At 41.2% G+C, this 27171-nt stretch overlaps 1 protein-coding gene across 1 annotated transcript in view; it reads right to left on the reverse strand.

Annotated features, from left to right (window-relative positions):
• LRP5 (LDL receptor related protein 5) overlaps window positions 1-25265 on the reverse strand; it is a 126026-nt gene extending 100761 nt beyond the window's left edge. The window contains exon 1 of the mRNA XM_079308291.1: window positions 25059-25265. Coding sequence (XP_079164417.1) covers window positions 25059-25152 — 94 coding nt within the window. The 5' untranslated portion in view covers window positions 25153-25265. The remainder of the gene's footprint in view (window positions 1-25058) is intronic.
• Window positions 25266-27171: the final 1906 nt, after the last annotated feature.

The following is a 27171-nucleotide window of genomic DNA, read 5'->3' on the forward strand; positions in this document are numbered from 1 at the left end:
AACAGCCATAAATTAATTGGAGAAACCACTTCTATCACACAAAGTGATCCCTCTTGTCCAGCTCTAACTCTCTGGAGCATATGGAGGCTTAGACTTCGGATGTCATAGAATCACAGAGTGGTTTGGTTTGGAAGAGACCTTAAAGTCCATCTATTTGCCATTCCCCCTGCCATGGGCAGGGAGACCTTTGACTAGGTCACTCAGAGTCCTATCCAGCCTGGCCTTGAACACTGACAGGGCACCCACAGCTTCTCTGGGCAAACTGCTGCAGATCTCACCACTCTCACAGTACAGACATTTCTGTTTAATATCCAATCTGAACCCACTCTCTTTCAGTCTGAAGCCACTCCTCTTTGTCCTGTTACATGTTCTCATAAAAAGTCTCTTTCCATCTTGCCTGTAGGTCCCTTCAGGTACAACTAGGTCAACTCAAAGCCTTCTTTTCTCCATGTTGAACAACTCCAATTCTTACTGCCTTTCCTTGTAGGAGGGGTCCTCCATCCCTCTAACCATCTTGGTGCCCTCCTCTGGATTCTCCAGCAGGGCAATGTCATTCTTGTGCTGGGAAACCATCAATGTCAAAAGGAAAGACTGAATGTTGATCTTCCTGTACTAAATGTGCATACTGAACCTAAGTTTCAGCTTGCCAGGTAGAGTCCTCTGAAGAACAGAGGGCTATGGCTGTCATCCTCAAAACACATTATTGAAAATAAAGTGAATTCCCAGTGTAATAACTCAATTACAGAATATTCTGCTCCAACACAGTGGTACCAGTTTTAAGGCACAAGACTGAAAAAAAAAATCAGGACTCCTTGGTTTCACTCCCACATATTTCTTCCCCCTTAGCAAAGAACTTGAGCAGGAACCTCAGCCCAACAATTTGTAAAAATCATTCCTCCTGCTACAAACATGTCCTTCCTCCTGCTATTAATTATGTCAAAGGGTAGCAGTAAAGCCACCCATGCTCAAGTAAAGCACATGAAGATACTCCAACAAAAGCCTCAGTGATGCACTCAGCTTTTAATTCCTGAATGGCTAAGACTCTGTGAGCTGGTCCTCCCAGTGATGGCTGGTTCATAAAACTACTTGAAAAGGAAAATACATTCTTTATCCCACTCCTCTAACCCTCCTGTTCAATCCATTTGATAGGAATTTTGCTATCCAAACCATGAGGTGTTCTGGTTATCAAATAATGAGGATTCATTTCCATTTTATCTGATTTTACTTAGTATCAAGGTCTGAAATTTAAGATGAGACCACTAAGAATACATTTACACACATTATGTACAGCAGGCAATTTTTGTAAACTTTCCTCTTTACCAGCCTGTTTTAAATTACTCACATGGTCACACCAGGCATACACCAGTGCGCAGTAATCCAATCCACACTAGTATCACATATTATAAAACACATTTGGTAAAATTTTTGTTTATATATGCTAACTATTATCTTGAGTATCAGCACAGAATACCAGAAGACAGACAGGATCTCAGGGCTCAGGTCTATTTGCTGTCAGGCTACAGCAGAAGCAAGGCTGCTCATCCACTAATGCACCTACAAGAAGTGACATGGCTTTAGCCACAAATATATTTGGAAATGGGTTATGTAAATAAATGATGCAAGTTTAAAGGACATCTGGTTTAGCAGCAGCAAGCTGGAAAGGGTCCACAGAAAGTATATAAAAAAGGTTTAAGTGGGTTTAGAAAGCATATGAAGCATGTTCTCATCAAGAAGAGGAGCTGGGAAGGCTGTGAGATGAAAATACAGTGAAACAGCAGACCAATCAGCAAACACTTTTATAAGAGGCTGAAGCTTAATATTTCTTAGCCAGTGGAGAAAGGACACACTGAACAAACTAGATCAAGTTAGGCTTTGTGGTTTTCATTGATGGGGAAGAGAATGCAGGCATAATGCAGAGAGGAATATGCTCTGAAGATACAGAAGCACAATACAGAAGCTACAAAAGTGCTTGCAAAAGGTACAAAAACTGCTTTAATAGCAGATGGATAGCCATTCCCCAGGTATGGTTTCTGTACAGTTAATTCCTGCCTCAAAAAAGGAGTTTATGTGTCTTGAAATCAAAACTAATTAAAAAAATAATAAAAAAAAGCTCAGTGGACTGAACTCCCCATAGTGCTTCACTGAAAATCTTGATTAAGGGGGTCTGGGATTGGTTGTGTTTATGCCAGGTTTTGCACAAAACAGTTTTGAACTTCCCAGTAACTCACATCACTGTTTCTGTTGGCCTCCCTGAAACAGATGGATTTCATAGTTTTATCAAATAGTCATGTTAAAATATTATTAAATAAACTTCAAGCTACTTTTGTTTTCTTTTTTAAATAAACAGGCAGCAAGTCTTTTGAAGATCTTGCTATATTTTTCGCATTGCATAGGGTTCCCACACACACAATAATGACAGGGTTTTAGGAGGATGAGAGTTACTTCAGACCACTGGTTTTGTTTGGCAGCCTAGCTTTTAAATAATAATGTTAGCAGTAACAACAAAATATAGCACTGATTATATACCATTTCATCTCCACTGGCTGAAATTAGTTCATTTCCCTTGGCCAAGAGATGCCAAAGTGTTTCTCTGAAGAGCATGCACTGAAGAAGTCCAGCAAAGGTGCTTTAGGCAAATTAGGAAATTTAGGATTTGTTCCATTTAGCTGGCTGGTGATTAAATATTTTTAAAATCTCCAACAACACTCTTTGAACTTATTCATTATTCTTCTATCCTGCTTCTAGTTATATTACCTATTAAAAGTAAAAAAAAAAAAAATATCACATGTCAAAAAAGCCAAGTTACTGGATTCAGCGTGTGTACTTCAGAGCACTTGCATCTCTGCAGATCCTGGAACAGGCTACACGTGTTCAAGACCACTTTTATGTGGACATGTTATTTTAAAGGAGGGTTTCTCAAACCTTCTCTCTTTTCCCAAGACCACCCATTAAGCACAGCACACAAATGCCTCTCCTGGTGCACCAGGCAGTGGCTCTCTCAGTAGTGCTGTAGCAAATACTGAAACTGGTTACGTAGGACAGCATATTTCATCTTCTAACACAGCTACAGCAGCTGGAAAGGACGACAGCCAAGCCCATGTGAGCTGACAACACTACAAGGACCACCAAGCAGCATACAGAACATATTTAAAGATCTGCTGAAAAACTAAACAAACCCCAAAATATCAGCTGTGATTTGGGGACACATCAACTTACGATGAGACACTCATCAGATAAGACTTGCAGACACTTCAAACGTTTACAGAACATGATTCACAAGAGCAGAAAGCAATTTTTATTTGGTCTGTATTGTCAGAGGAAATTTCTAAACATTATTGCAAAACTGGTTCTTGGCAATCTCTCTCTGTGCAATGCACAACTGGCGTTCAGCCAAACAGTTTTGAGGATTCCAGCCTCTTGCAATCCTGACTAGCTAATGTTAAGCAGATAAAATCTCTGCAGTCTGAGTCCCCACATCTTCTCAACCTCAGGAAAGTTGTCACCCGTGCTTTTTACAGAGGTTAAAATATACATGTGATTTTCCCAAAAGCAGCATACTGTTCCTAACCACTTGTTTGTTCTTCTGAGGCTTCTGCTGCAATTTGCTGTTCAGGAACCACAACGCACATGACAGCTTAAACACAAATATACCATCTATTGGGGATTAGGGAATTGGCTTCAGACAGACACCACCAACGAGCTCTGGAAACTAGTACTTTGAACATGGCTGCTGAACTGAGCATTCTCCAGTTCTACAAGTCAGCTTTTGAGTTTGGTGCTGGTTGGAGATTAGAACCTGCACTGAACTCCAAGGGAGCTTAAACTGACAATTTCCATCAAACTTCAAGGATGATGGTCCAAATTTCCAAGGTACACTGAAAATCTCACTCTAAAAGAAGACAGTAAACCACACAAAAAAGGTGAAAACTGCCCTTCTCTGAGAACAAGTAGGCAGAAGTACTGGACAGGTCTGCCTTAAGAGATTTGAGTCCAGCTCATGGCTGAAACAGAGGAATTGGAAAGCAGAGACCCATGGCATACACACAGGTGATCCACTGGCACCACAGCCAGCCTCCAACCCTCCTCTGGCTTAAATTAAGAACAGTGTGGCACAAGGAAGGCATCACAGTTCCCACACACCATCTGCTATTTCCAGATAGACCAAGCAACTTCTGCAGACTCATCACAGACTAGTGCACTGCATGCTCAGCTCCTCCAGCTGTACAAGGCTGTAATCTTAAATTAAAAATTACTTGCACTGAAGGAAGAGGAGTATTTCATTATAGTGTTTCTCATGCAAAAGCCCATAGTGCCCCTGCCTCTGCCAGAAGCTCAGCTCAGAATCTCTGACAACCATGTTCTGAGGCAAATCACTCAGCAAGTCACCGAGAGGATATCATCACAGAAATAGAGATTCTTATCACAGGCACGTTCACTTCAACAGCAGGTTCACTGCTCTGTCAGTGAGGTTTCACATTTTGATTAAGGATTCTTTAAAGTACAGACCTGATTTTGCCTAATACCATTGGCTTCAACAACAACAGCTCCAATTCCATATTCCATAACTAGTGTTCACTACATTCCACACAGGACTCACAACAGTTTTCTTTGTGAAAGTTAATATGGCACTCTACTTATACCCAAAAAAGTTGGAATCAGCCTGCCCATTGAGATTCCTGGTATTTTCTGATTTTAGAATAAGCAGAAGTGGCACTGAAGTAGTCCCTTACACGATACTGCTGTTGGGCTTTGCCAAAACGGGTAACTGCAGAAGCCAGTGCTTAAAAATAGGGTTGGGGGATGTGACAGGAAAAAAATATACTTGGATGTTTCACATTCTGTGATGCAGAGTACATGGCAACAATTTTTCTGTTGTTATTCTAAATGCAATAGGCCTGGATTTCCCCCCACCCCCATGATATGCTTAACAATTTTAAAACTGCAGAGGAAACTGAAGATTTGTCCTACTTCTGCATAAACTGGTTTAGAAGAATGCAGACAAAAGGATGACTTCCTTGGACATCTAAGTATGACTTTTTCTGGGAATAACAGTTCAGGTCAATCCATGAATGGAAAAAAACCCTGCAGTGTCCCCTTTTTAGATTCTGGATGTCAATGGGAGCAAGGTTCTTTTCTGTTGTTTTTTCTTTTTCAGTATTCCTCCTTGGTTTGGCAGACAGCTGTCTGGCCAATAATAGTAGATTACACAGTGATGAGGGTTCCAAACTTTTAATGGATAAAATAGTGGTTCTATATAATTTGGAAAATTTGGCTTGCAAATTTTATCCAGGACTTGAACAAATACAGGCTTGACAAAGGTATGCTTGTTTCTGATCTGAATTGTTTCCAATTTTTAGTTCCAGTTCCAGATGTTATGTTAACTCCAAAACACACAAATCTTTAGAAAGCTGAAAAAAGATATTTTACTTCTATTTCCACCTAAGGTACAATATGTACTGTATTTGCAAATTGAAGAAAAAGAGACTCAGAAATAGCATGTGCTGGATTCAGCTGCTGACAAATGTTACTCATTGGAACAAAACTGCAGTCAAGTCTCAAATGTAGGTTCCACAATTTGTCGTGGTTTTCTCCTAACAGTTAAGAATATTTCCAAATAAAACCACCTTATTAAATGGAACCTGCTACACGATACTGAGATTTAGAGGGTGTAAAGTTAAGAGAAGTTTTTAATGCCAAGTTGTAGACACAACTTATGTTTGACTATGTTCCAGTCAAATACTCAAGATTTAGGTTTTGTGAGAGCTTGTTAGGGAGGAGGAAAAAAAGAGGATGAGGTGAAAAAGGTTACTTCAGATAACAAAATCTGTAACCTTGAGCTTGTACTTATATCACTGGTAATACTAAATTTACCACCTTGAAGGCAGCAAATAAACAGAACAACCTGTTCCAAGCTTTGCAAATCGCTCCTTGCAGAAGAGGACTCTGCTTTAGCCAAGAACACTGATGCAACCAAATCAATTCCTTATGGCTCCTTTTATCTTTTTAAGGTCAGTATTTGTCATGCAAGTTATCTGGAGCGTTTGTACTGATGGAACTACAAAAAGGAATATCTTCTGCTAGCTTAGCTGAAGAAACATAAAATAGTCACCTATGTTGTCTCTCCACAATGTAGAATTTAAGGACATTTCCAGAAAACACAGTTCAAATCCTTCAGAATAAGAGTCTCCTCAATTGGAGAAGTGTTGATAGTATTCAAAAGAAAGCAGATTGCCTTAGTTCTGTACCTAAATTTATAGACTGGTAGTTTGTGTGTGTTAGAAGGGAAACATGTTTTAGAATTCAGCCCCAGAATGCCTCACTTGTTTTTTGGAAAAGGTTTTGAGTCTAGATAATTATTTAAAAATCAATAAAATCTGAGAGGCAATGGAAATTTGGGGCTTTCAAAGGTTAGTTACATAGGAGCTGTTTAACATTTATGTTTTGTTGTTTTTACAGTAAACTACTGCTCTGTATCATCTCAAGATTATTAACTAGTCACTCTCCTTGTTGTCTGTTGAATTCTGGTGTTTGCAGAATTGTGTGACATGCATCTATCAATAGTTTGGTATATAATCAAGGATAAAGAACCCAAAAGGAGACTAAAAACAGTATTAAAGAAGTGCTGGCACAGTGCACCAAGGGAAGGCTGTAAAACTGCTGAAAACCAGAAACTGTGCAAATCAAACTGCAGCTACACTGTGCTAGGAGGGATCTTGATTTAAATATGCCCTTTGCATTGGGCTGGGTCAGATGGGTTTTGTTCTGCTGTCTGATCCAATTGGCCACCCATTCCTGCCCCTCCCCACATTACTCCCATCCCCCAGTCTCCCACCACAACACAGATGTTTGGTGTCCTGAAATCTGCCCATTTCACTGCACACAGTTGCTTTCCTTGAGCTGATCCTGTCAAAAGGATCTTGGTTTTAAAAGGCATCTAGATTTTAGACAAAGCAATAAGGCAACTTCTTTGCCCAGCTCAGCTGCAGACAGAATCTTGCAGACAGACTTGCAGAGCACCTTCTCTTGTGCTGCTGTGTCTTGTCCACACAGTGCTCAAGGGAAGGAACTTTAGAAGAGATTTTGTGCCTACAAAAAATAATACCATGGTATATTTTTTGGTATAGCACATTGATCTGCTGTATTCTTATGCCTTAGGCATAAATCCAGCCAGCAAAAACTCCCAAACTAATGATTTTTAAATATTTCCATGTACAGTTACAACAAATTATTAGCTATTTTTCAAGTTAGTCTTATTTGCCTCTTGAAATTTTCATGTGAGTCTCATTAACATCTCAGTGGCATAAGAAATGAACTGTCTGCACTGCATAGGCAAGAGAAGCTGCCACAACATTGTTGAATACTCTTCTATTACAGGAACACGAAGTAGGAAAGGTACTAGAAAAGCATGGTGCACCTCAACTTCAACAGCAGGTTTACTCTAGAAGGAGCTAAGAAATAAAAAGAAAAAAAAAATTATTCTTTTCTTCCCAGGTCATTTCGAGACTTAATTCTTCCTTTTCCTTTCACATGTGATTTCCCCACCTGTATAAACAGCCAAGCCTAATTATTGTTTTAGCCCAACACATATCTGCCTTTCCCAAACAAGAAAGGAAATGAATGTCTATAAAAATCTGAAATTCATTATAAAGGGGGAGGAAGAGGGGGAGCAGAAGAAAACAAATTTTCTCCCTGCAGGAAAATGAGGTGAGGGAAACAAAAGGAAACAACAAACTGTACATAACATGAACTGTGGTCATCCATACCATGGAGACACCTACAAGCCAGAATTGTGATTTGCACCCAGAAAGACTCAGTGTGGACACACTGGGAAGGACTGTCACAGCTGACAAACCTGCTGTCCAGAAACACAGAAGGCAAAGAATGAAAGGAAACCCAGAGAAGACCAGGATTAAGGGTCATGCACCCACAGTACAACCAAGGCAAGAGCCCAGTATGCTAATCAGGATCACAGTAGAGCCATAGCCACTGTTTCTTTCCAGACAGAGTAACTTACATCTTTTCATACCTCAATCTACCTTGCAATTCTTTTCTTAAAAAGGGCTAGATTTTACTATGATGAATGGCTTAGGAATTATCTCAGCCACCCAAGATCTCCCATTCCTTTGGCAGCCTAGACAAGGTGTACTGCAAATAAGAAACAGGATTTCTGCAGAAGGAAGGGCACAGGCCTGTTAGCATTACACAAGGAAGTACTATCATGGAGGGCAGAACAAAATGCATTTGTTTATACTGTAACAAAACTAACTCAAGCAATGTGTGGCCATGACTGATGTGATCATCCTGTTTTTATGCACCATATTTTCTTTCTCCACCCTTCATTTGCTCTAGGTGGCTGTGCCTTCATTGCTAAGAAGAAAGATGTAAATTTTCCATTGAGATAGCTGTTTGAATGTAAAGGTGCCTGAGAAGAACTGGAAATTTTACATCAAATAAAAAGTGTCATTATTTCACTCCTCACCCAAGATTTCATAAGCTGCATGGAATTGCACTGACTGTGGGGAATTTTACATCAAGATTGCAGTATCAGTGTAGTAATTACACCTGCTTCAGCAATGAAGACATGACCCAGGACTTTCACAGCAGGAGCATTTCTCTCTTGGTGTCTGGAAAACATCCAGGGCATTTCAGATGAATGGTATTCCAAACAACTATTTCAACCACACATAACAGTGGAGAAAAACTAACAAATACTGCAGTCCTTCAGACACCAGACTGGGAGTGAGGCAGGACACACAAAACACACTCAGCACTGCAATGCTCTGCCCAGCACTGGGCACACAGCTGGACTAAGGTTCAGTGCCATTTGTCCTCTGCCTGGTGAAAACCTTTCAGCACAGCAAGCTGATTACAACCAGTTTTACACCTCTTCTATTTCCAGCTGTTGCAGACTGTTTCAGAATTTAAATGGCTGGATCCCACCCTCTCAATTAAATATGTGCATATCCTTTTACTTATTAAAAACACCACAAAATGCAGCTGTTAATACAAAAGGCTATGTATGACCCACAGACTAAAATCATGTTTCCAGTCCAGAAATGTCAGACACTACCACACTGTCAAGTACCAACTGCATTTTAACTTTTTATAACCAAGACTGTTAACAAACATGAAATGCATGCGAGAAACAAGCATTTGCATTTAAGTAACTCCCTCCAGGTATGAATGACAATGACTAAATACAAAACAAACATCTGCCCTCTCATAATACAATAGGGGCTTATAAACCCAATTTAACCCACAGATTTACATGTAAAGGGAAAGGCTTTTTTTCCTACACACTGAAGATGGAAAATTTGCTTAAAAACATATTATGCCCCAAATGTAAGGCTTATGTGAATAGTTTCAAAAGCAAACAGAAGACACCTTAAATTTACTTGCAAAATGCAAGAAAACTGAACTTGTTGTCTGCATTCACCTAACCCTTGATGCACTGTCTGAAAGAGAAAGCTGAACAGCCAGAGTATTGTTAAACTAGAGGGAAAAATCTACCTTCTCTAAAAACTAGATGTAAACTAGACCACAAAAGCATTCACTTTTTATGAAAAACTGCCTTCTCCTCAAAAACACCAAAAAAGCACCTACCCACAAAACCAACAACAACAAAGACCCCAAGCCACACCAAACAAGCACTAACTTGAAGCACAGTTGACAAAAGCCCTCCACTTTTATACTAAACTTAGGTTGCTCCTGTAACTAAATCATTTGTCAGAGTTAAGGCAACCATCACCTTGTCCTTACAGAAAAGAATGTAATATTGCAACAATAGTAGTATCAAGTGGAAACAGGGAAGTCCTTTATCAAGCTCATCTGGTAAAGAAATCAACTAAGATGCAACTGAAAATTAAAGTTTTTTCTCCTTTAAAGAGGGAACCTAAATACCTCTCCAGCAAGGAGATTCAAAATCACCAAATTACTTCATAAAAGTCACCCAGGGGCCAGTAACTACAAGTCATTATCACCCATTTGCTGTTGTGCATCAAAAAGCTCTGAAATGAGAAGATGCTTTCTTTCCCCAATGTTACTATCAGCAAATGAGAAACATCAGCTTTAAGTTTTACTTGGAGGAAGTTAGGGCATCTAAAACCTCTCAAGAATGTGTTCATAGCATTAAGTTCTTTCCTTTATAAAACCTCAGAATGCAGAGGACATTTTGATATAGATACACACACACACACACACACACATATATATGTGCTTTATGAGATAATAAGACTTGACATCAAATGACACCAAACATTTCTAAAGGCTACTTAAGCCAAAATTTTCAAACCAAAAACTTCAGCTCATGCATTAATTGTCCAAGGACACCACAACATCAAAGGAGAAAACATCTATCTACTCCAGAGAACAGTTAATCCATACAATTAACCCTCCTTCACATCACATCACACTATAAATGCGAACACATGCTCCATTTCTGCATTGCTCAGAAGATTCTCCAAGATGCTATTCTTGTCACTAATGAGGTGCAGCACAAACAATTAAAGACTTGCAAAAATAACACACAGAACTTTGATTTTTTTTTTTTATTTAAAAAAGAGCCCCCAACACAGAGAACCACCACGTCACAGGCTGTGCAAGATGTGAATTGCACAGAAACATGTGGCATTGTCCTTCCTTCAAAGCTGAGCATGTTAGACCCATCAAATCCTTGATCTTTCAGTATCACAGTTTTATTAGACTAGAGAAAATTTTATTTAAGTCACATTTTAGCCTATGTCAGTGATCACTTTTCCTCTTTCTCCTCTCTGATGCACGTATTTATTAATAATATGTTTGACAGAGGAGGGAGCGTGGTGATGGAAGAAGAGAAGGAAATTAAAACAATAAAATAATAATTAAAACAATGAGTAAGGATAAGACATCCCACAAAACAAAAATATAACTGAGCAGGTTACTTTCAGGCCTAGTTTACTACATGGCCACACATTTTTGTGCTGTCACTAGAAGGAGCATGGAATTGAAGCAGAATGCTGCTTCAACTAAAACCACTGGACAAAACACTGCATTTGAAACACAGCCTCGTCCTAATCTACACCAGGTGCTGCCAAAAGCTCCTTCTGGCTTAGTGTAACACCATAAGTTACAAAAAGTTCCCAATAGGCTCTAAAATATATCAAATTGGAAAATTCACTGAATGGCATCACATTGTTGCAACTTCATTTGTGTGATCTGTGCCTATGTATTGTATCAGGGGAAAAAAAATTCCACACACAACCATTCTCCAGGATTTAGGAAGCAGTAAGGGAATGAGTTGTTGAGTTCTGTGTGAAATAAGCCTCTGGGGAAGAGTAAAAAAATAACTAAATTCTAAAGAACAAACTGCAAATAAATCCAATTTCAGTGTTTTCCGGTAGTGCCAATCTTACAACCGTACAGAAAGATGTGTTTTGAGACAGCTAATAGATAATTTTCAGGAAACCTTGTTTTTCTAACATGAACTTGCAGCTGTCAGAACTAGGAAGTTTTGTGCCATTTCAGACACTGGGAAGAATTCTGAAACCATTACAGCTTTGCCAGTGCAACAGGTGGAGCAGGAGTTGGGAGATCTGTAGCATCCAGCAGAGTCTGACCATGCACTTGGCACATGCTCAGCCAAACGTGGGAGAAAGCATTCTGTGCACTGATCTGTCTGTCAGTGTTTTGGGATCATCCCAGCAAACATTTTCCTCTTAGGATTAAGTAATATTCATGACAAGGCTTTGAATAAATTAGCATTCCATGTTTCAAAGTCTTTCTGAATAAAGATAATAAAAGACAATCACTTCTGGCCACATACACAACAGAGATCTCACAACTGGCATCATAAACATCAATAACTGCAAAAAAAAATCCCAAACAAAAGAACACAACCAACAAAAAAAAAAAAAAAAAAGCCAAAAAAACCAAACCCCACACTGATTTTTCTTCCCAGTCATCTTACCTTCCTGGAGAAAGCCAAAGTTTTGGAATTGAATTTGAATAGCTTAAAAGCCAAACTTTCATTACAAGAAATGTTGCCAAGCACACTAAGCAAACACAAGTTACTCAAATACTCACAGTAATCTGTTCCCAGTGTCCTGCTGAAGTTTAAATACGAAAATAACCCTGTGAAGTCCATTCCCTTTTATAAACAGCCAACATTAGTTCAGACTTTATAATAACAAATGGTGCTAAAATTCTTTTTGCAGTTTTAAGTGTGTGCACATAATTTTTAAACATCCCCCACTGCGCTTGACTGCTCTATACTTGCATACAAAACATTTCAATTTAAAACGAAAAAAAATTATCAAAATTAGTTCCTGGAGAAAATCTGAGGTTTTTGTAGAATTTGGTGTACTGCTTCTGCCTCACAATAAAGTGGAAGACAAGTTTCACAGGAGAAAGCACTGCATGCAGCTGTAATTCAGAGCACAGCAGCTGACAAGTTATATTTTTACCCCTGCAACCTTCCCACAATCTTCAGTTGAAGCCCAAGGCTTGAGAAACCATGCAAAAGCTTTTCATTAGTAATGGAAATTGTCCCTGTGAAGCTTTACTGACCCCACTGATCAGTTCCTGCCAACACAGTGGTTTGAAGCAGCAATGGAACTTGTGCATCAGCAAAGTGACACCTGGATTCCAACACAGACCAAGCTTTTATTCATAAAGTTTAAATAAGTAAAAAAACGAAACAAAACACCAACAAACAAAAAAAAAAACAAACCAACAAACCCACAAAAAACCAAAAAACAATCCACACAACAACAACAACAAAAAAAAAAAAAAAAAAAAAAAAAAAAAAAAAAAAAAAGAGAGAAAACAAACAAACCTGCTGCTAGAGTTTCAAAATAAGCAGAAAAGAATGTGTAAAGCAGCTTCATCACAACTAATGGTCAGGGATTTAAACACCTGGAGAATTTAACAGTAACCAAAAAACAGAACAACAGAATTTACAAGTAACAGAACTAATTCCTATCCCACACTAGTACACACAAATTGAGTGTGTACACCTGCCCTACCCTGTGGCTTCCCAAGCAAATCAATATTTTTCCTGTTATCCATTCAAGCCCTCCCACCCACCTCTGCCTCATTGCCAAATGTGTCCAAAAGACTCTCTTGCCATGTGAGCCAAAGTGTTCCCACGTTCTCTTGGAAGACTTCTGCCCTCAGAAATGACCATTTGTGGACAAAAGGGTCCTAGGAGGCCATCAACAAGTGGATGGAAATGTGACATGTTATAAACAACCATGATAATGAAACAGTTTGCATCAAGATGTGACCAGCAGATGCTCAGATTCGGTAACACGAGCCTGTAACTCACTCTCAATCCCCACAGTGTGAAATGAGTTCCAAGACCAAGACAAATATAAGACCATAATAAAGTATTCCAGAACTAATCTTTGTGGGGAAACCATTCCAAAATACAAGCACCCCAGGGGAAGTAACTGTGGAATAGCTGTTAGATTTTGAATTAATGTTCAACCCCAAACAATGAAAGTTTTGTTACCCTACTAAAGCCTCACAACCTGTACAAGGAAGGAGATTCTAACAGGCCCCAAATAAGTTCCTCGAAGTTGAGCACTTCAGTACATCTTCTTTAGAAAGAAAACTTTCTCTATGGCCCTGCAACACTGACTGCACATAATCCCAGGAGTCTGAAAAGCACAAAAGAAAGGAGCCCAGAATCTTTACCTGTATCTACCAAGTGTCTTCTACAGTGGTAGAACAGGCATTTTGCACATACAAGAGCACCACTGCCAAGAAGCAAAGACTGCTTGGAGGACCAAGTCAGCTGTATCAAAAACTTACAGTACTCCACATCCTCCCTCATTGCACACAGACTTCCTCAGGAAAAAAAAAACCGAAACCCAACAAAAAAAAACAAAACAAAAAAAAAAAAAAAAACTAAAAAACCCAACAAGGCAAGAGGCCAATACTCACAAAGATCCCATAGCCATTGTTCAGGGAAAACAAGTCACTTGCATCATTCCCCACATGCAATAAGCTCTGGGCTGGCTGTATTCTGCCTCTGAGGACCAGCACCAGATGTGCTCTATCTCCAGATGCCAGGAGTTCCACAGCCTGGGAATCAGCAACCAACATTATTTTCCATGAGCTAATTACTGTCCAGATAGTGAAGGACCAGATGTGTCAAGGTGATTGATACCCAAGGTAAGTGAATCCTAAATCACTTACATCTTTTGCAGGTAACAATGGAAACCTTAATCTGGACTGTGCAAGTTGAGAGATAACATCAACAGAGGTCACACGCAAAGTGTTTCCATGTGCTCATCTTCTCTCCATCGTGCCCCAGACTGAATGAAAAGCAGCAGTCCTCAAACACACACTCAACTGCAGCTTCTCCAGTTTTACCAATCCTGTCATGGGCAGGCAATGTTAGTGGGGCCACATGATAAAGGGACAGCAGGCAGCTTTTCCAAACTGCCAGAAATACAAGGGTGGTTTGGGGCTGGTTTTTTGTTTTGTTTAGGGCTTGGTTCTCTGCCTTTTATTCAATGATGCTGCCTCTTCATCCTACTTAAGGAAGTAATCTAACAAGTTCCCAAGAGCTCTCTTGACCACTGGGTAACAAAAATTACCCACCTACAGACATTTCAGCCTTTAGCAACCTTGGTACTTCACACAGTCAGGGAGGAACAATACAAAGGAAGCAGGTAAAAGTTTTAAATACAATATACAAAATCCTGCCTACAAGACCTTTCAAGTGAAGAAGAAAAACTACCAATATAGGAAAGTGATACAGCATGCAGAAATTGTAAAGACTGCAAAAGGTATGGAAAGTGGTTATGCAAATATTTAGGTGCATAACATTGATCAGGCATACAATTTTGGTGAATAAAGCACTCATTGCTCTGCCTTTTAAGGAATACCTCACCTATCATCCTGTGAGTTTGAGGTTTCATTTCTCTCTAATGGAACAACAGTCATTAAGAGAACAATGCAATGGAGCCAAATAAGGCAGGTTTACTCCTAGATGGTTATTTAAAAATAAAAACTATGACGGCTCTGAGGTGCTTCTTGTGTAAAACACTCCAAGCTGCATTCAGAGACCATTTCTGTATCACTGTCACCTGTTCTAGACAAAATGCTGAGAGTTAACAGGCTTCAGGGCATGTTTTAGTAACTCACCAAAACAAACCCAGGTGTACTGAATTCCAGTCCAATACCTGGCGACTGCGAAACTCTCCTCCTTAAAATTCTGTATCGACACCTAACACCAGGCATTCAAATCTGCATAAAAAGTATGGCTGTGGTTTTCTGGCTTATGGAGGTTTTCTTTCAGAAACAGGAGGTTATTCAATAACACAGCCATTAGAATGAAAGTGGAAAAAACAGAGCAGGAGAAACTGGTTAACCGAGTGTGTAAGCATGTGAGAACATAGTTGCTTGTTGTATACATGCTCACACACAGACATATGAGGAAAACCTCCCCACCACCACCCCATTCCCCCAAAAGTCTCACACCCTTCCTTGGGTAAATTCTTCACCCTAAACTAGCCAGGACCTTGCAAGAGATTACTTCTGCCTAGGTCAGCAGTTTATAAACTAGGAGCAACTCTGTCTCTGCTCCAGGAAAACTGAATGGTCTGATAGCTACACACAAGCTGCAGAGCTCACTTAAGCTGCCTGCAACTCTTACAGACCACCTGCAGACCATGGTTTATCCACTGCAAGTGTAACCAACACTCACATTTTTGCTGGTGTCTGTGCCTTTCTCCAAACTTCACCATTAGCTGCAATGTTCACAGAAACTAAGTTATGAGAACCCTTAAGAATCCAGTTACTCTACTCAAAGAGTCTGGAGGAATATTCCCCCACTCTTCAGAGGATGTGTGGTTCCTTCTGTTAGTCATCACACCTGGCTTTTACAATTGAAAAGTGCACATTTCTAACAGCAGCACAGAACACCTCCTCCTCCTCCTGCTTCTGTGCACAGATTCCAAAGCCACAGCTGACATCCAGTCAGGGGATTTTGTGGCTCAGGATGGGATGGCTGATGCAGATAGTCCAGATGAGATGAAAATCCAAGTTCATACCGGTTTTAGGGGCAGGGAAAGGTTGCAAATGATTCCATTCCAATTTATTGAGGCTCCACCATAATTTTGCCTGCATTAGCCACACCCTACCTACTCTATGTAGCCTGCCTAAGTAAGTCCAGATACACAATTGTTTCTGAGCATGCCCCTTCTATCACTGCACACCTGCAAACTGGAGATTTAGAACATAAGTAATAGTCTGCCACATTCAGACAGTAAAAAACACACTGTTAAAACTCAGTCAGGCCAAAATTCCCCCTAACTACATATTTCTTTTGAACATACAGATAATGTATGGATTTTTAAAATCATCCACAGCTGGGCAGACTAAGTGGGAAATGCCACCCAGGTGCATTTTGCATTTTCATCCTCTTAGCTCTCACTTGGGAACACAGGTAACTCAGCAGTTTAATTTGGTTTTATATCTTTTAGGACAGACACACCCAGGTAAGTCAGCAATACAGATTTCTGAGGTTAAAACAGTTTCCCTTTGGAAAAAAACCAAACATAGGTGCTTAAACACCTCATACTTCAAGCTGCTAAATTTCAAGCGGGGGAAGCAATCAGAGGAAAAATCTCAAGTAAAAGTAATACTATTTCTATAATTTAGATAATATTTTGTGTAAAAATTAATTCCTATAGGGCAGGCAATTCTATTCTGAGCTTTTTCTAAAACCAGAAAGTTTTCAACAACTGAAAACAAAGCAAAAGGTGACATAGAGAATAGGAAATTTGGAGGTCATGAGTAAACTTCCTTTAAGGGGACAGAATACATAAGTGACACTTTACTTGAAGTAACTATTTACACAAAGCCTCCAAAGCCTCTGGAACAATTTGCACAATGTAAGTAGGGACCAATATACATCTAGCACTGGGTAATTTATGATTCAGTGGCCAAAGGTGACACCTTCTATAAAACAAAGGATTAGGGTTTTGGTTTTTAAGTTCTGCTGCTTTGAGAAGTTCAAGAAACAGCATAGTGACTTTTGTATTAGCTTCAAGTGCTAAGAAAGAATACCAAGTATGTTATATAGACATTCCCTAGTTGGACTGCAGAGAATAAATCTCATAACTTCCCATCCCTTTTCTTCTCTCAATCATTCACTGTCATCAGCAGAGACAGCTTGTTATCCAAGAGGCAAATTCTCACTTTTTCTCTTCCTCTACAATGAAATGTAAAAGAGATAAAAAGATAGCTCTCTTTCAGAATATATATGCCAATATGTATGGGAATTCCTGGCATCAGCAAGACACTGGTCTAAGTGGCTGAGCCTGTACTGGGTTGGTGTGGCAACGTTTTGGTAATTGAAGGGGCTTCAGGGCTGGTTTCTCTGAGAAGCTGCTGGAAGTTCCCCCCATGTCCCATAGAGCCAATGCCAGGCAGCTCCAGCCTGGACCCACTGCTGGCCAAGGCTGATGGTGGGAATGTCCCAGGGGAAATTAACATGGAAAAAAAAAGTTATTGTGTAGGTAAAAACATCTGGTGAACTGACTGCAGCCCACTTTCCTTGTCCCCCTGCACTGCTGGCAGGGACCAGGAAAAAAATCCAGAATAAAATTCAGTCAGGGAAGAAAGGAGGAGTGAGGGATAGGTATTTCTAAGATTTTGTTTAACTTCTCATTATCCTGCTCTGATCTGCTTGGTAATAAATTCATCTAATTTCCCCAAGCTGAGTTTGTTTTGCCCATAACAGTAATTGGTGAGTGATCTCTGCCTGTCTTTACTTCAACCCATGAGCCTTTCACTAAACTTTCTCTCCCCTGTCCAGTCAAAAAGGGAAGTGATAGAGCAGCTTTGGTGAGCACCTGGCATCCAGCCAAACCACCACAGAACTAAAAACAGAATTGTGAAGACAAATACACAGCAGAAACATTTCCAAATGCCATGGATTTGTGATTGTTCTTCTAAAGCAATCATTTTTGCTGCAAAAATCTTATTTCTATATCTGCACAAAAACTTGTAGAAACTGTCCCTCATTACTTATTTGAAAATAACCCTTGAACAATAATAATTACAGTAAAGGCAAAAGGCCTTTCACATTGCCTTGAGTATCATGTATGTTCTACTTCTAGAACAAAAAGTAGAGAAATCAGCTTAGAAGAGTTTTTAAAATTTGACACACTGAGATTTCAACACTCAACAGCCTCTCAAAACAAAGTCTGGTTACACAGAAACATGCCACAGCTTTCACAACACCCTGGAAATGATGGGCTGAAGGAAAACAACATGACAAAGTGCCCAAGCACCCCACTGTGTGCAAGGAAGAGAAAAACCTCATAACAATAAGGCAGCTGCAGACCACTCACTCAATGTCACAAAAACCACCCTTCAGTCTTACCTGAAGGAACAGATTTAAAGGACGTGTTATTTAGGAAGTCTGAGAAACCAGAAAAAAAAATCCCAACCACAAAGAAAACGAGATTCTGGAAGTCCCTAGAGCTGTGTCATGGTCCCTGCAAAATCTCTACCTACCCCATGCACAGCCCAGCTGTTTGCTTCAGGAACACTTACTAAGTACAAACAGGGTATTTCTGAACACAACCATCACAGAAAGTCCACTAAAAAAGCATTTCATCTCTTACAGCAAGGCCAAAAGGAAGCAACTTGACCGTCTTGATAGCCATATTCTACAATGTGATGTTGTGTGGTAACAAAAAAACCACCCAACTAAAACCAAACCAACAATTTAATTACATTTCTTATGTTTTAAAGATTTTTCCCCTTCTTAAGTCCAGTTAATACAAGTTCAATCTTTATTTTCTGTTATGAAGAACAGAAAATAACGTGTGTGTCCAAAATCAATGAAAAATAGTACAAGGACTGGGAAAAGCATCCATGAAACTGGAATCACAATTTCCACAGAAGGCATGCTGAAGTTATTGACAAGGATTTAAGTGTATTACTGCTGTTAGGGGTAACCTGTGCCTAATTCAACTCCTGGAGTACATGGCCTAAGCCACAAATACATACAGAATTCCACAGAAGTTCTCAAATGATGTATCAACAACTGACAGATTATAGCAGCACTGTACACTTTCATCATCTGAGTCTTCTCCAATTCTCTACTCCCTTTCCTTTTGATTTAGTTAAAACCAGCACTGAATGGCAGAAAAGAAAAAAATCACATTATAGTAACAGTGTTTGATTCCCAAATCCCAAAGCCAAGAAGTTCATTAAGCAGGTTCATTCAACCCACTTCTACTCCTGCTACATCTGCCCAGAGGTGCAGAAACACAAAGCAGACATCTCTCACACTCCCTGGCCTTGCTTTACTCTTAAAAACACCACAGAAAAAAGGGGTCAAGCTTCTGCCTCCACTGACTACCCTCTCCTACCTCCAGTCTAATTCTTAAAGGCTGAGGATCAAGAATCCCCCCAGGGCTATTTTATCATCTTAGCAATCATGGGTTACAAGTCACTTCCAAAAATCTGCATTAAAAAATGTGCAATCCATCACATTTAATGGAAAAACATGGTGAAATAAATTCAATATACAGTCATGGCATTTAAAGAAATGGCAAGAGAAAACCTTTAGAATCACCACCACAAAATGAATTTCTGAGCCATGTGAAGAGATGTCAAGATAAGTAAACTCAGTCATTTATCTCCCTCTCAGACAAAACTCAAGCAAACAAGTGGCCTGTAAGGACAGAACTACCAAACTAAAAGCACTACACTTTCACAGAACACCATGTGCCCCTTAATAAGAATTCATGACAAAAAATTAAAATCAAGACCTTTGTGTAACCAAATAAAAACCAGAAATACAATTTCTATCTTTCTACTTTCCATAAGGGTTACACCCTAACACACTTGCAATTTCATTTTTCCAGTTGCATCACCTTTCACCATAGCTCACACTTCATTTATTGAACAGTTACCTGGTTTACATCTATAGTCTCAACAGGAAGACCAGAGTTCAAAACTTCTGCCTGCCACAAAGACAACTTTTGTTACTGTTTAAAGTACGGGAACTTTAACCGGGGAAGCTCAATTTCCTTATGTATTATAGATAAATAATAGATGCCACCCTTGCAGAACATTCAGAACTAGCTAAAAATAATACAGCATTTCAGAAAGTAAAAGCGCCAAACAGAATCCAACAATTTTTATGTTATTAAGCAGGCACATTTTTAAACACACAGCATTTGAGCTTCTCAGACCACTGACAGCCTCACCAAGAACTTACTACTGCATCTGCTGTCAGTGCTGCTTACTGCAATAGCAAAAAGCCTTCACACTGTGAAATGAAGACAATTCTGTAGCTGATTTACAGTCAAGAAATCTCTTTTCCCAGTAGGCTGTTTCCATTAAGTTAATCTAACACACCACAAATTATTTATTGGTTTGAAAGCAGTTTCAATTGCTTTAACACTTTTATCATCCAGAGCAAACACACCAATTTAAATCAAGCATGTGTCAATTTATTGGCACCCTTGCAAAAGTCACCCAGGGATTTAACATCAGTACAAAATGACACCTTACATCTGTCTGTGCTGGCAGGCAAAGTGTGACTCAAGCAAGAATAAAGGAAAAAACAGATAAATTAAAAATCTTGTTTATTACATAGACCTCAGCACCCTTACCAGCCCATCACCCATTCCTTATACTCTTTGGAGCTTCTCAGCAGAATTGTGTGGCTTAACAGATATTTTCAATCTTTAGTAAACAGAAACCACAAAGATGAGACACTGCTAAGTTCCACATTCCAATTTTTCCAAGAGAGAAGAAACCAGAAGAATTGCTGGCCCATAAGCTCCTAACAAACAACTGTACTGAACAATACTTTGTGGGACATCGTTCCCATTTTCTTTCCTGCTCTCACCACAACTGTTTCATCACACAAAATCTCAAGAATTGCTAAAAATATCCCTGGACTCTATCACAGGCTTTTCCATACCCTAACTTAACAGCAGTAGGACTCTCCAGAACTACTCTTTCCAGTCTAGAAGTCCCAGATGTGAGCTGTCAGGAGATGGCACATTTTTGCCTTCTTCAGAAAGATCTCAGTGTCCAAACAGTACACAGCTTTGGCTAGCCAGCATCTTAATTATTTGCTCCTGTCCTAGGTGAACTTGCAGAGTTTTAAACATGTCCTGTCAGAAAGAATAGGGAAAAAAGAACAATCACATGCCTCAAAATCTAAGGAAAATGCTGTTTTCCATGTGCACAGTAGAGCTGCATTGTTGCTGGCCTGTGCCACCAACTTGGGGGGATAATTGTGCTGTTGTGCTGCTGTCATTCCTCCCCTGAAACTCAGGTTGGTACCAATATGAATTCTCACAGAGGTCTTGAGCAGAAAATAACATCCATTTCTTTCAAGTGTTCACAATGCTGTGGGTTTCTTTTCAGTCACATCAACTCCCAAGAGAAATTCTGAACTTATAAAAGCCAAACATTTTGAATGTTTAATAGCCCTTGGGTAAAACACATAAGAAAAAAAAAAAAAAAAGAGGATTTCTTAGAAAGAAGGTATCATAGGTAACTTTACTTCTCTTCATTCTAGGAAGGAATTTAAACCTAATTATTTTCCTCAGTATCAAGATGTCAGGCTGCTTTCATACCTAAGATCACAAGAAACACCGATCTGGCATAAAACTAAACCTTGTTACAGCTGCTTCTGAGCAACACCAATTGAAATTCACCAAGTGAAATTCATTTCTGTTTTGACAAAAAGAGATACAATTGCTTTGAAATGTACACTGGTTAATTTTTAACTAGAAGCAGAGTTACACTAGACACTCTTACATAGTAAGTCAGGTGTGTCTATATTCCAGGAGAGGTTTTGTAACATTTATTTCTTGTTACGCTGCCAAATCTTGCCTTAACACTCAAGGATAACAAGTTCCCAGAAAGAATCTCAGTTTGCTAAGAAGTTACCTTGGCTTGGCTTATTCAAGAAACGTGCAGGACTGAGAAAATTTACAGCTGGGACAAAACCCATAGCCTATTTTACTAACAACTACATTATAAACAACTTTAAAAAAAAATTCTTAAGCTAAAGCAGCAAGAGGCAAGGGTGGAACTTACCCTGGGGTATCGATGAAATACATTCACGTGATTTTAAAGCATCTCTGTGTGCTTTAAAATAAATTTAAATAATTTAATCTAAAATGAAACAGTAACAAATTAGTTCACATACCATACCTAAAGACAGTTAAACCCATTTAACTTTCCCTGGAGACAGAAGACTCAGTGCTTGGAAAGTATCAGACCTCACAGTCAACCTGAACTTTCATTATTTCCTCACTGTTTCAAGAGGATTTATGACCATAATTTGTGACAGACCCTCACATCATGCTAGTAGTAGTTACCAGGAAAATAGCCCCCTAAATCAATGACAGGCTGACTGAAATGGCACTGAAATGCACTTGAGGACTCCTACACAGCACATTTCCCTGTCATAAAATTAGTAAGTGATTTTTCCTGCTACACTCTACATTTAACCACAGCAACAGGTTTCACTAGCTATAGGTTACCTCAGGAAAACAGTATGGACTAAAAGATATTCCAGGATTGTGCTCAGAAGCATTTTTTATTTTGTTCTGCATCTCTAGTTTCAAAGATTTGTAACCATCCCATTTTCCCTGTGTCACACTTCTCTCTTCACCTTTCTGTATCCTGTGTTTGTTGGTATGAGGCAAATAGTTGTTACATTAAAGAAAACTAAGATATAATCACACAATTTTGGGAAACATTCATGTGCATGACAAAACACAGTTAAGCAAGCATTTGCAAGTTTAAGTAAAAATAATTATTGCTTAAACAAGAATTATCTCAACTTACTTTAACATTTTAAGACCCCTACATGAAATACCCACTGTGCAATAGTAAGAACCCAGAACTCACAGTATTTTCACAAAAATGAAAAAGCACTAAACACATGCATGAACAATTCCCCCCTTCTTCCTAACGAAGAACCAAATGCAATGATTGTTTTGTCTTTTCACAGTGAAATGAGTCAAGTACAAGCCATATCTAAAACAGGTTTATCATTATTTCAAGCCACATAAATAAAACCACTCCTGACACTGCCACATACACAACAAGAACTTAGCTCTACAGCAAAATTATTTCACAGCCAAAGTATTCAGGATCTATTGTAACATGTCAAACTTCAGTGAAGCTTTAGTGCTGCAGAAGCTCCAGAAGATCCCCAATCATGCAGAGATGCATTTACATATTTGTAAGATAAGCACATCAAAATACTTTTAATAGCTAAAAGTCAGGCATCTCCTTACAGAGCAGGGATTCTCAGAAAGGGAATTAAATCCATGGACAGCCTCTCACAGTATATTCATGCTCTTTCTAAAAGGACAGATGAACTGTCCAGAACAACACAACAAAACCTTCCTACTAAGTAGGCAGAACAAAGGTAATGTCATTAAGATCTATAAGATTCCTTCACTAATTATTTAAAATGGTACATTTGTGGCCAAGTTCTTCCATGCACGCTAAGGAAGGTGACTGTTCATACCAAACACACACTATATCAAATGAATTACTCTCTCAAACTAGGTGAAAGAAAACCAAACTCCGAGTCCTTACTCCTTAGTTTTATCGTGAACTCTTATTTTCCCAAGAATTCCGAATGTTATCCCTTTTTTAAAATATCCCGTTCTATTAGAGCCTGTTAAGTAAATATAAGGAAATCCTTTAAAGAGCCTTCATAAGAATTACATAAGTCAATTTCCACGCTACACCCTCCCAAAAGCTACATTAGTTTCATTCAGTCAAGCAGGAATGTGAACATCTTTACACAAATGTAAGTGTTTAGAAAGGAACAAACCACATTTCAGATTCTCAGAAACATTTTTAAAAGATTGTAGCAGTGTGTGCGGAGAAGGTGAGCCCTGTGATATGAAGGGTATCTTTTTGATATAATCCAGATTGAATAAGCAATACATAATACACACCCACACAGAGCTCCAACTAAAAATATAGAATGATGATGCCAGCAGAAAATGGTCGGTTCTCTTGCTCCAAATGACAGTTCTAATAATTACAGGAGGTTTGAAAAGGTGGGTGGCCTAATAAAAAGAGGCCCTGAGGTGATGTTCTGACAGCCTTGGCCACGCTGCCGAGTTTTCTAAACTACCCAGGAAATCGCAACAACCAGGCTTCGGCTTGCTCAAGCAAGTGATGTACTCGGGCAGACCACATGCAGCAGCAAAAAGCCAGAAGTCTCGCACATGCAGCCCGAGCTCCCCGTCTGGGGCCAGACAAAGTGGGGAGCGAAGAGAGAAACGGAGGAGGATCGGACACCGGCCCGCTCCCCTCGGATGCTGCAGGCACAGCACTGCCTGCAGTTTATTTGCGATTTTAAAGGATCAGCACGCTCACTTAGAAACGGGACGGCCGAGGGAAAGCGGAGGGCAGGCTCCGTGCCCGGCCCGGGGCACCCGGACCGCAGCTGCGGCATCGCCCGCGGGCCGGGCCGGGCCGGGCCGGGCCGAACCCCCCGGTGCCGCCCGCAGCCCCGCATCGCAGCTGGGGCAGGGGGGAAGCACAGGGCACGCACACCAAACTATCCTCCCCCCACCCCCTCCCCGGCCCGGCCGAGAGTCTGAGCGACACCCGACACCGACCCCTCCAAACTCCACAGAAATCCCTGCCCGGACCGCGGAAGGACGGCAGCGGGGGGGACGAGGGGGGTGGGCGACTTTTGTCTCTCTTTTTGCAGCTGTGCGCGTTCACCTGAGCCACCCCGAGGGGAAACCGCCTCGTCCCCCCAGCGGGATCCGTCCCGAGGGAGCAGCGGGGAGAGGCCTCCTTTTCCTGCGCACCCTTTTCGCAGAACGAGGGGCGAGGAGCGGGAGTCTGTAGGGAGCGGGCAGCCTCCCGCGCTCCCCCGGCCCGTCTCGCCCATGTGCGCTCCGCTCCCTGCGCGCAGCCTGGCCCCGCTCCCGCCCCTCCCGCCGGAGCGCGGGGGAAAGTTTGCCCAAGTCCGACAACAAAAGGGACAGCGGCGCTCGCCTCCCCGCCGGCCCGGGCCCCGCGCCGCCCCACGAGCTTACCCCCGGCCGGGCCCGGCTCGCAGCGCAGCACGGAGGCGGCGAGGAGCCGCAGCAGCAGCAGCAGCGGGAGCGGCGGGGCGGCCGCCGCCTCCATGTTGTGCCGCCGCAGCAGCTGCCGAGCGCACGGAGCGGCTCAGGCAGGCTCCATGCTCGGGGCGCTGCGCTCGCCCAGCACGGACGGAGGGAGGCGGGGAAGGGGGGAGGCGCTGCAGCCGACCCTCCTCCTCCTCCTCGGCCTCACGCCGCCGCCAGGGAGGGGGCTGGGGTGGAGGATCCCGGCTCGCACCGCATCCCGGGAGCGGGCGGGGGCGCGCCGTCCCACGCGTGGGAACACCTGGCCGTGCGGGCAGGAGGTGGGGCTGCGGGGCTTCTTTATCTTGTTAACTCCTTCCTTCTGCAGCCACTGCTCCACAACCAGCCGGGAAGGCTGGAGAAGATGGCTCGCTGGCGAATTTGGAAGTTAACAGCGGGGACGCCCGTCCCTTCTTCTCTTCGGGAAAAAGAGTGGTTGTTTTCTTCCCGAATGGAGGTGCATTCTTGCCTTTCTCCTCCCACCAAAACAAACATTTTATTAAGTCACTCTTCTACAAAACATTTTTCAAAGAAAAATGCATTCAACAGCAGTCTGTTGTTGACTTTTCCCCCCGTCCCTGCTAAGCATGCCACCTGCTCCGATAAAGACATTGGCACCAGGAAAGAGGCAGAAAATGCACTGGGACACGCGGCTTGCGTGCTGCCGGGGTTAGGTAGAGAAACTGAGCAGCGCCCGGCTCACCCTGAAATATCCCGCACCTTTCACAGATACTGCCCCTGCCCCTCTCACAGCAATTAAACCAAACGGCGTAAGTCAAGAATTTTCACTTGAGTGCCCATTTTTGGGCATCAGAGTCCTTGTGCTGACACTGATTTGACAACAAGAGAAAGGATTGCTAGATGGCCTTGTATAGAGGTGGAAATCACAGAGGTCTGCCCGGCCTCCCCTTAAAATGCTTCTTGGAAGTCTCAGAGCAGGAGCCATAAATCACAAACAAGCACTTAGCAAATGGATGTTACATTTTAATAGTTTCATTACATTTCAGAGATGAGGGACTTCCAGGTTGCCCCGTTGCCACGTGCTAATTTATCTGCCTTGCTGTAGGTGCTAAAGCAGCAGCTGAGATTTCTCCTTGGTGTGCCATGGACCCCTGCCCAACTCAAATACCAGGATCAAATATTCAAGAATTGTTTTAGGTCCTCTTGGTTACTTCATTGCAGACAGCCCCTGCAAGGGAAAGGGCCGAGTGCTTTGATTTGGTTTATTTATAAAGTCAGCGATATTCAACTTAACTCAGAAAGCAGTTTAAAAATTCAATGGATTACAAAAGGCTTATAGTGCTGACATTAAAGATCACTTGTAAAGTGGAAAGGAAATATTTTCTTCTCTCCTGCTTCTGGTTTAACATATAGAGAATACATGTATTTTAAAGAGAGCTCGTTTTGGGTGGCATCAAAAACCTAGAAAAATCTCAACTTCCTTGAATGCAGGTAAAGCAGAAGTTAGTCTTTGGTGATAGGTCTGTAATAAACTGGAAACCAAATCTAGGCTGCTGTAAATCATTAATGGAAAAACTTCGTGTGAACCCCAACTGAATGAGGGTTTTGTTTTTCATCTGCTTAAAGAAATTGCCCAACACCAGACAAATAACTGGAAGAAAGATTTCTTTGTTGAAGACAGTGATTGGACTTTACTTTTGATGGGTCTGACCTCCTGCATCGTGGAAATTACCCAGCAGTCATGGAATGACAGTAAGTGGGGTTAATTGAAGTTAGAGGCAGAGAAAGGGCACATGAAGCAGTTGTACTTGCAGCAGGCAGTGGGGAACAGTGGGGTATGTATCCCATCCCAAACCCTGATCAGCTTGGGGGCCATATACAAAACTGGTTTGTGTGCCTGCAGGGAGAGCCAGGCTGTCCTGTGATGGCCTCAGTGGCACCAGGGCAGTTGGGTCTCCTGCCCCTAACAGGATCAGGGATCAGCTGCTGAGATGACCTATCCATCTCTCCAATGCCAGCACCAGACATGAGGAGTGGGTGATCCTGCCCAAAGGCTGCTGGAAGGCAGCAGCAACTTCTC

Source organism: Erithacus rubecula, assembly GCF_903797595.1.
Source record: "Erithacus rubecula genome assembly, chromosome: 6".
Lineage (NCBI taxonomy): Eukaryota > Metazoa > Chordata > Aves > Passeriformes > Muscicapidae > Erithacus > Erithacus rubecula.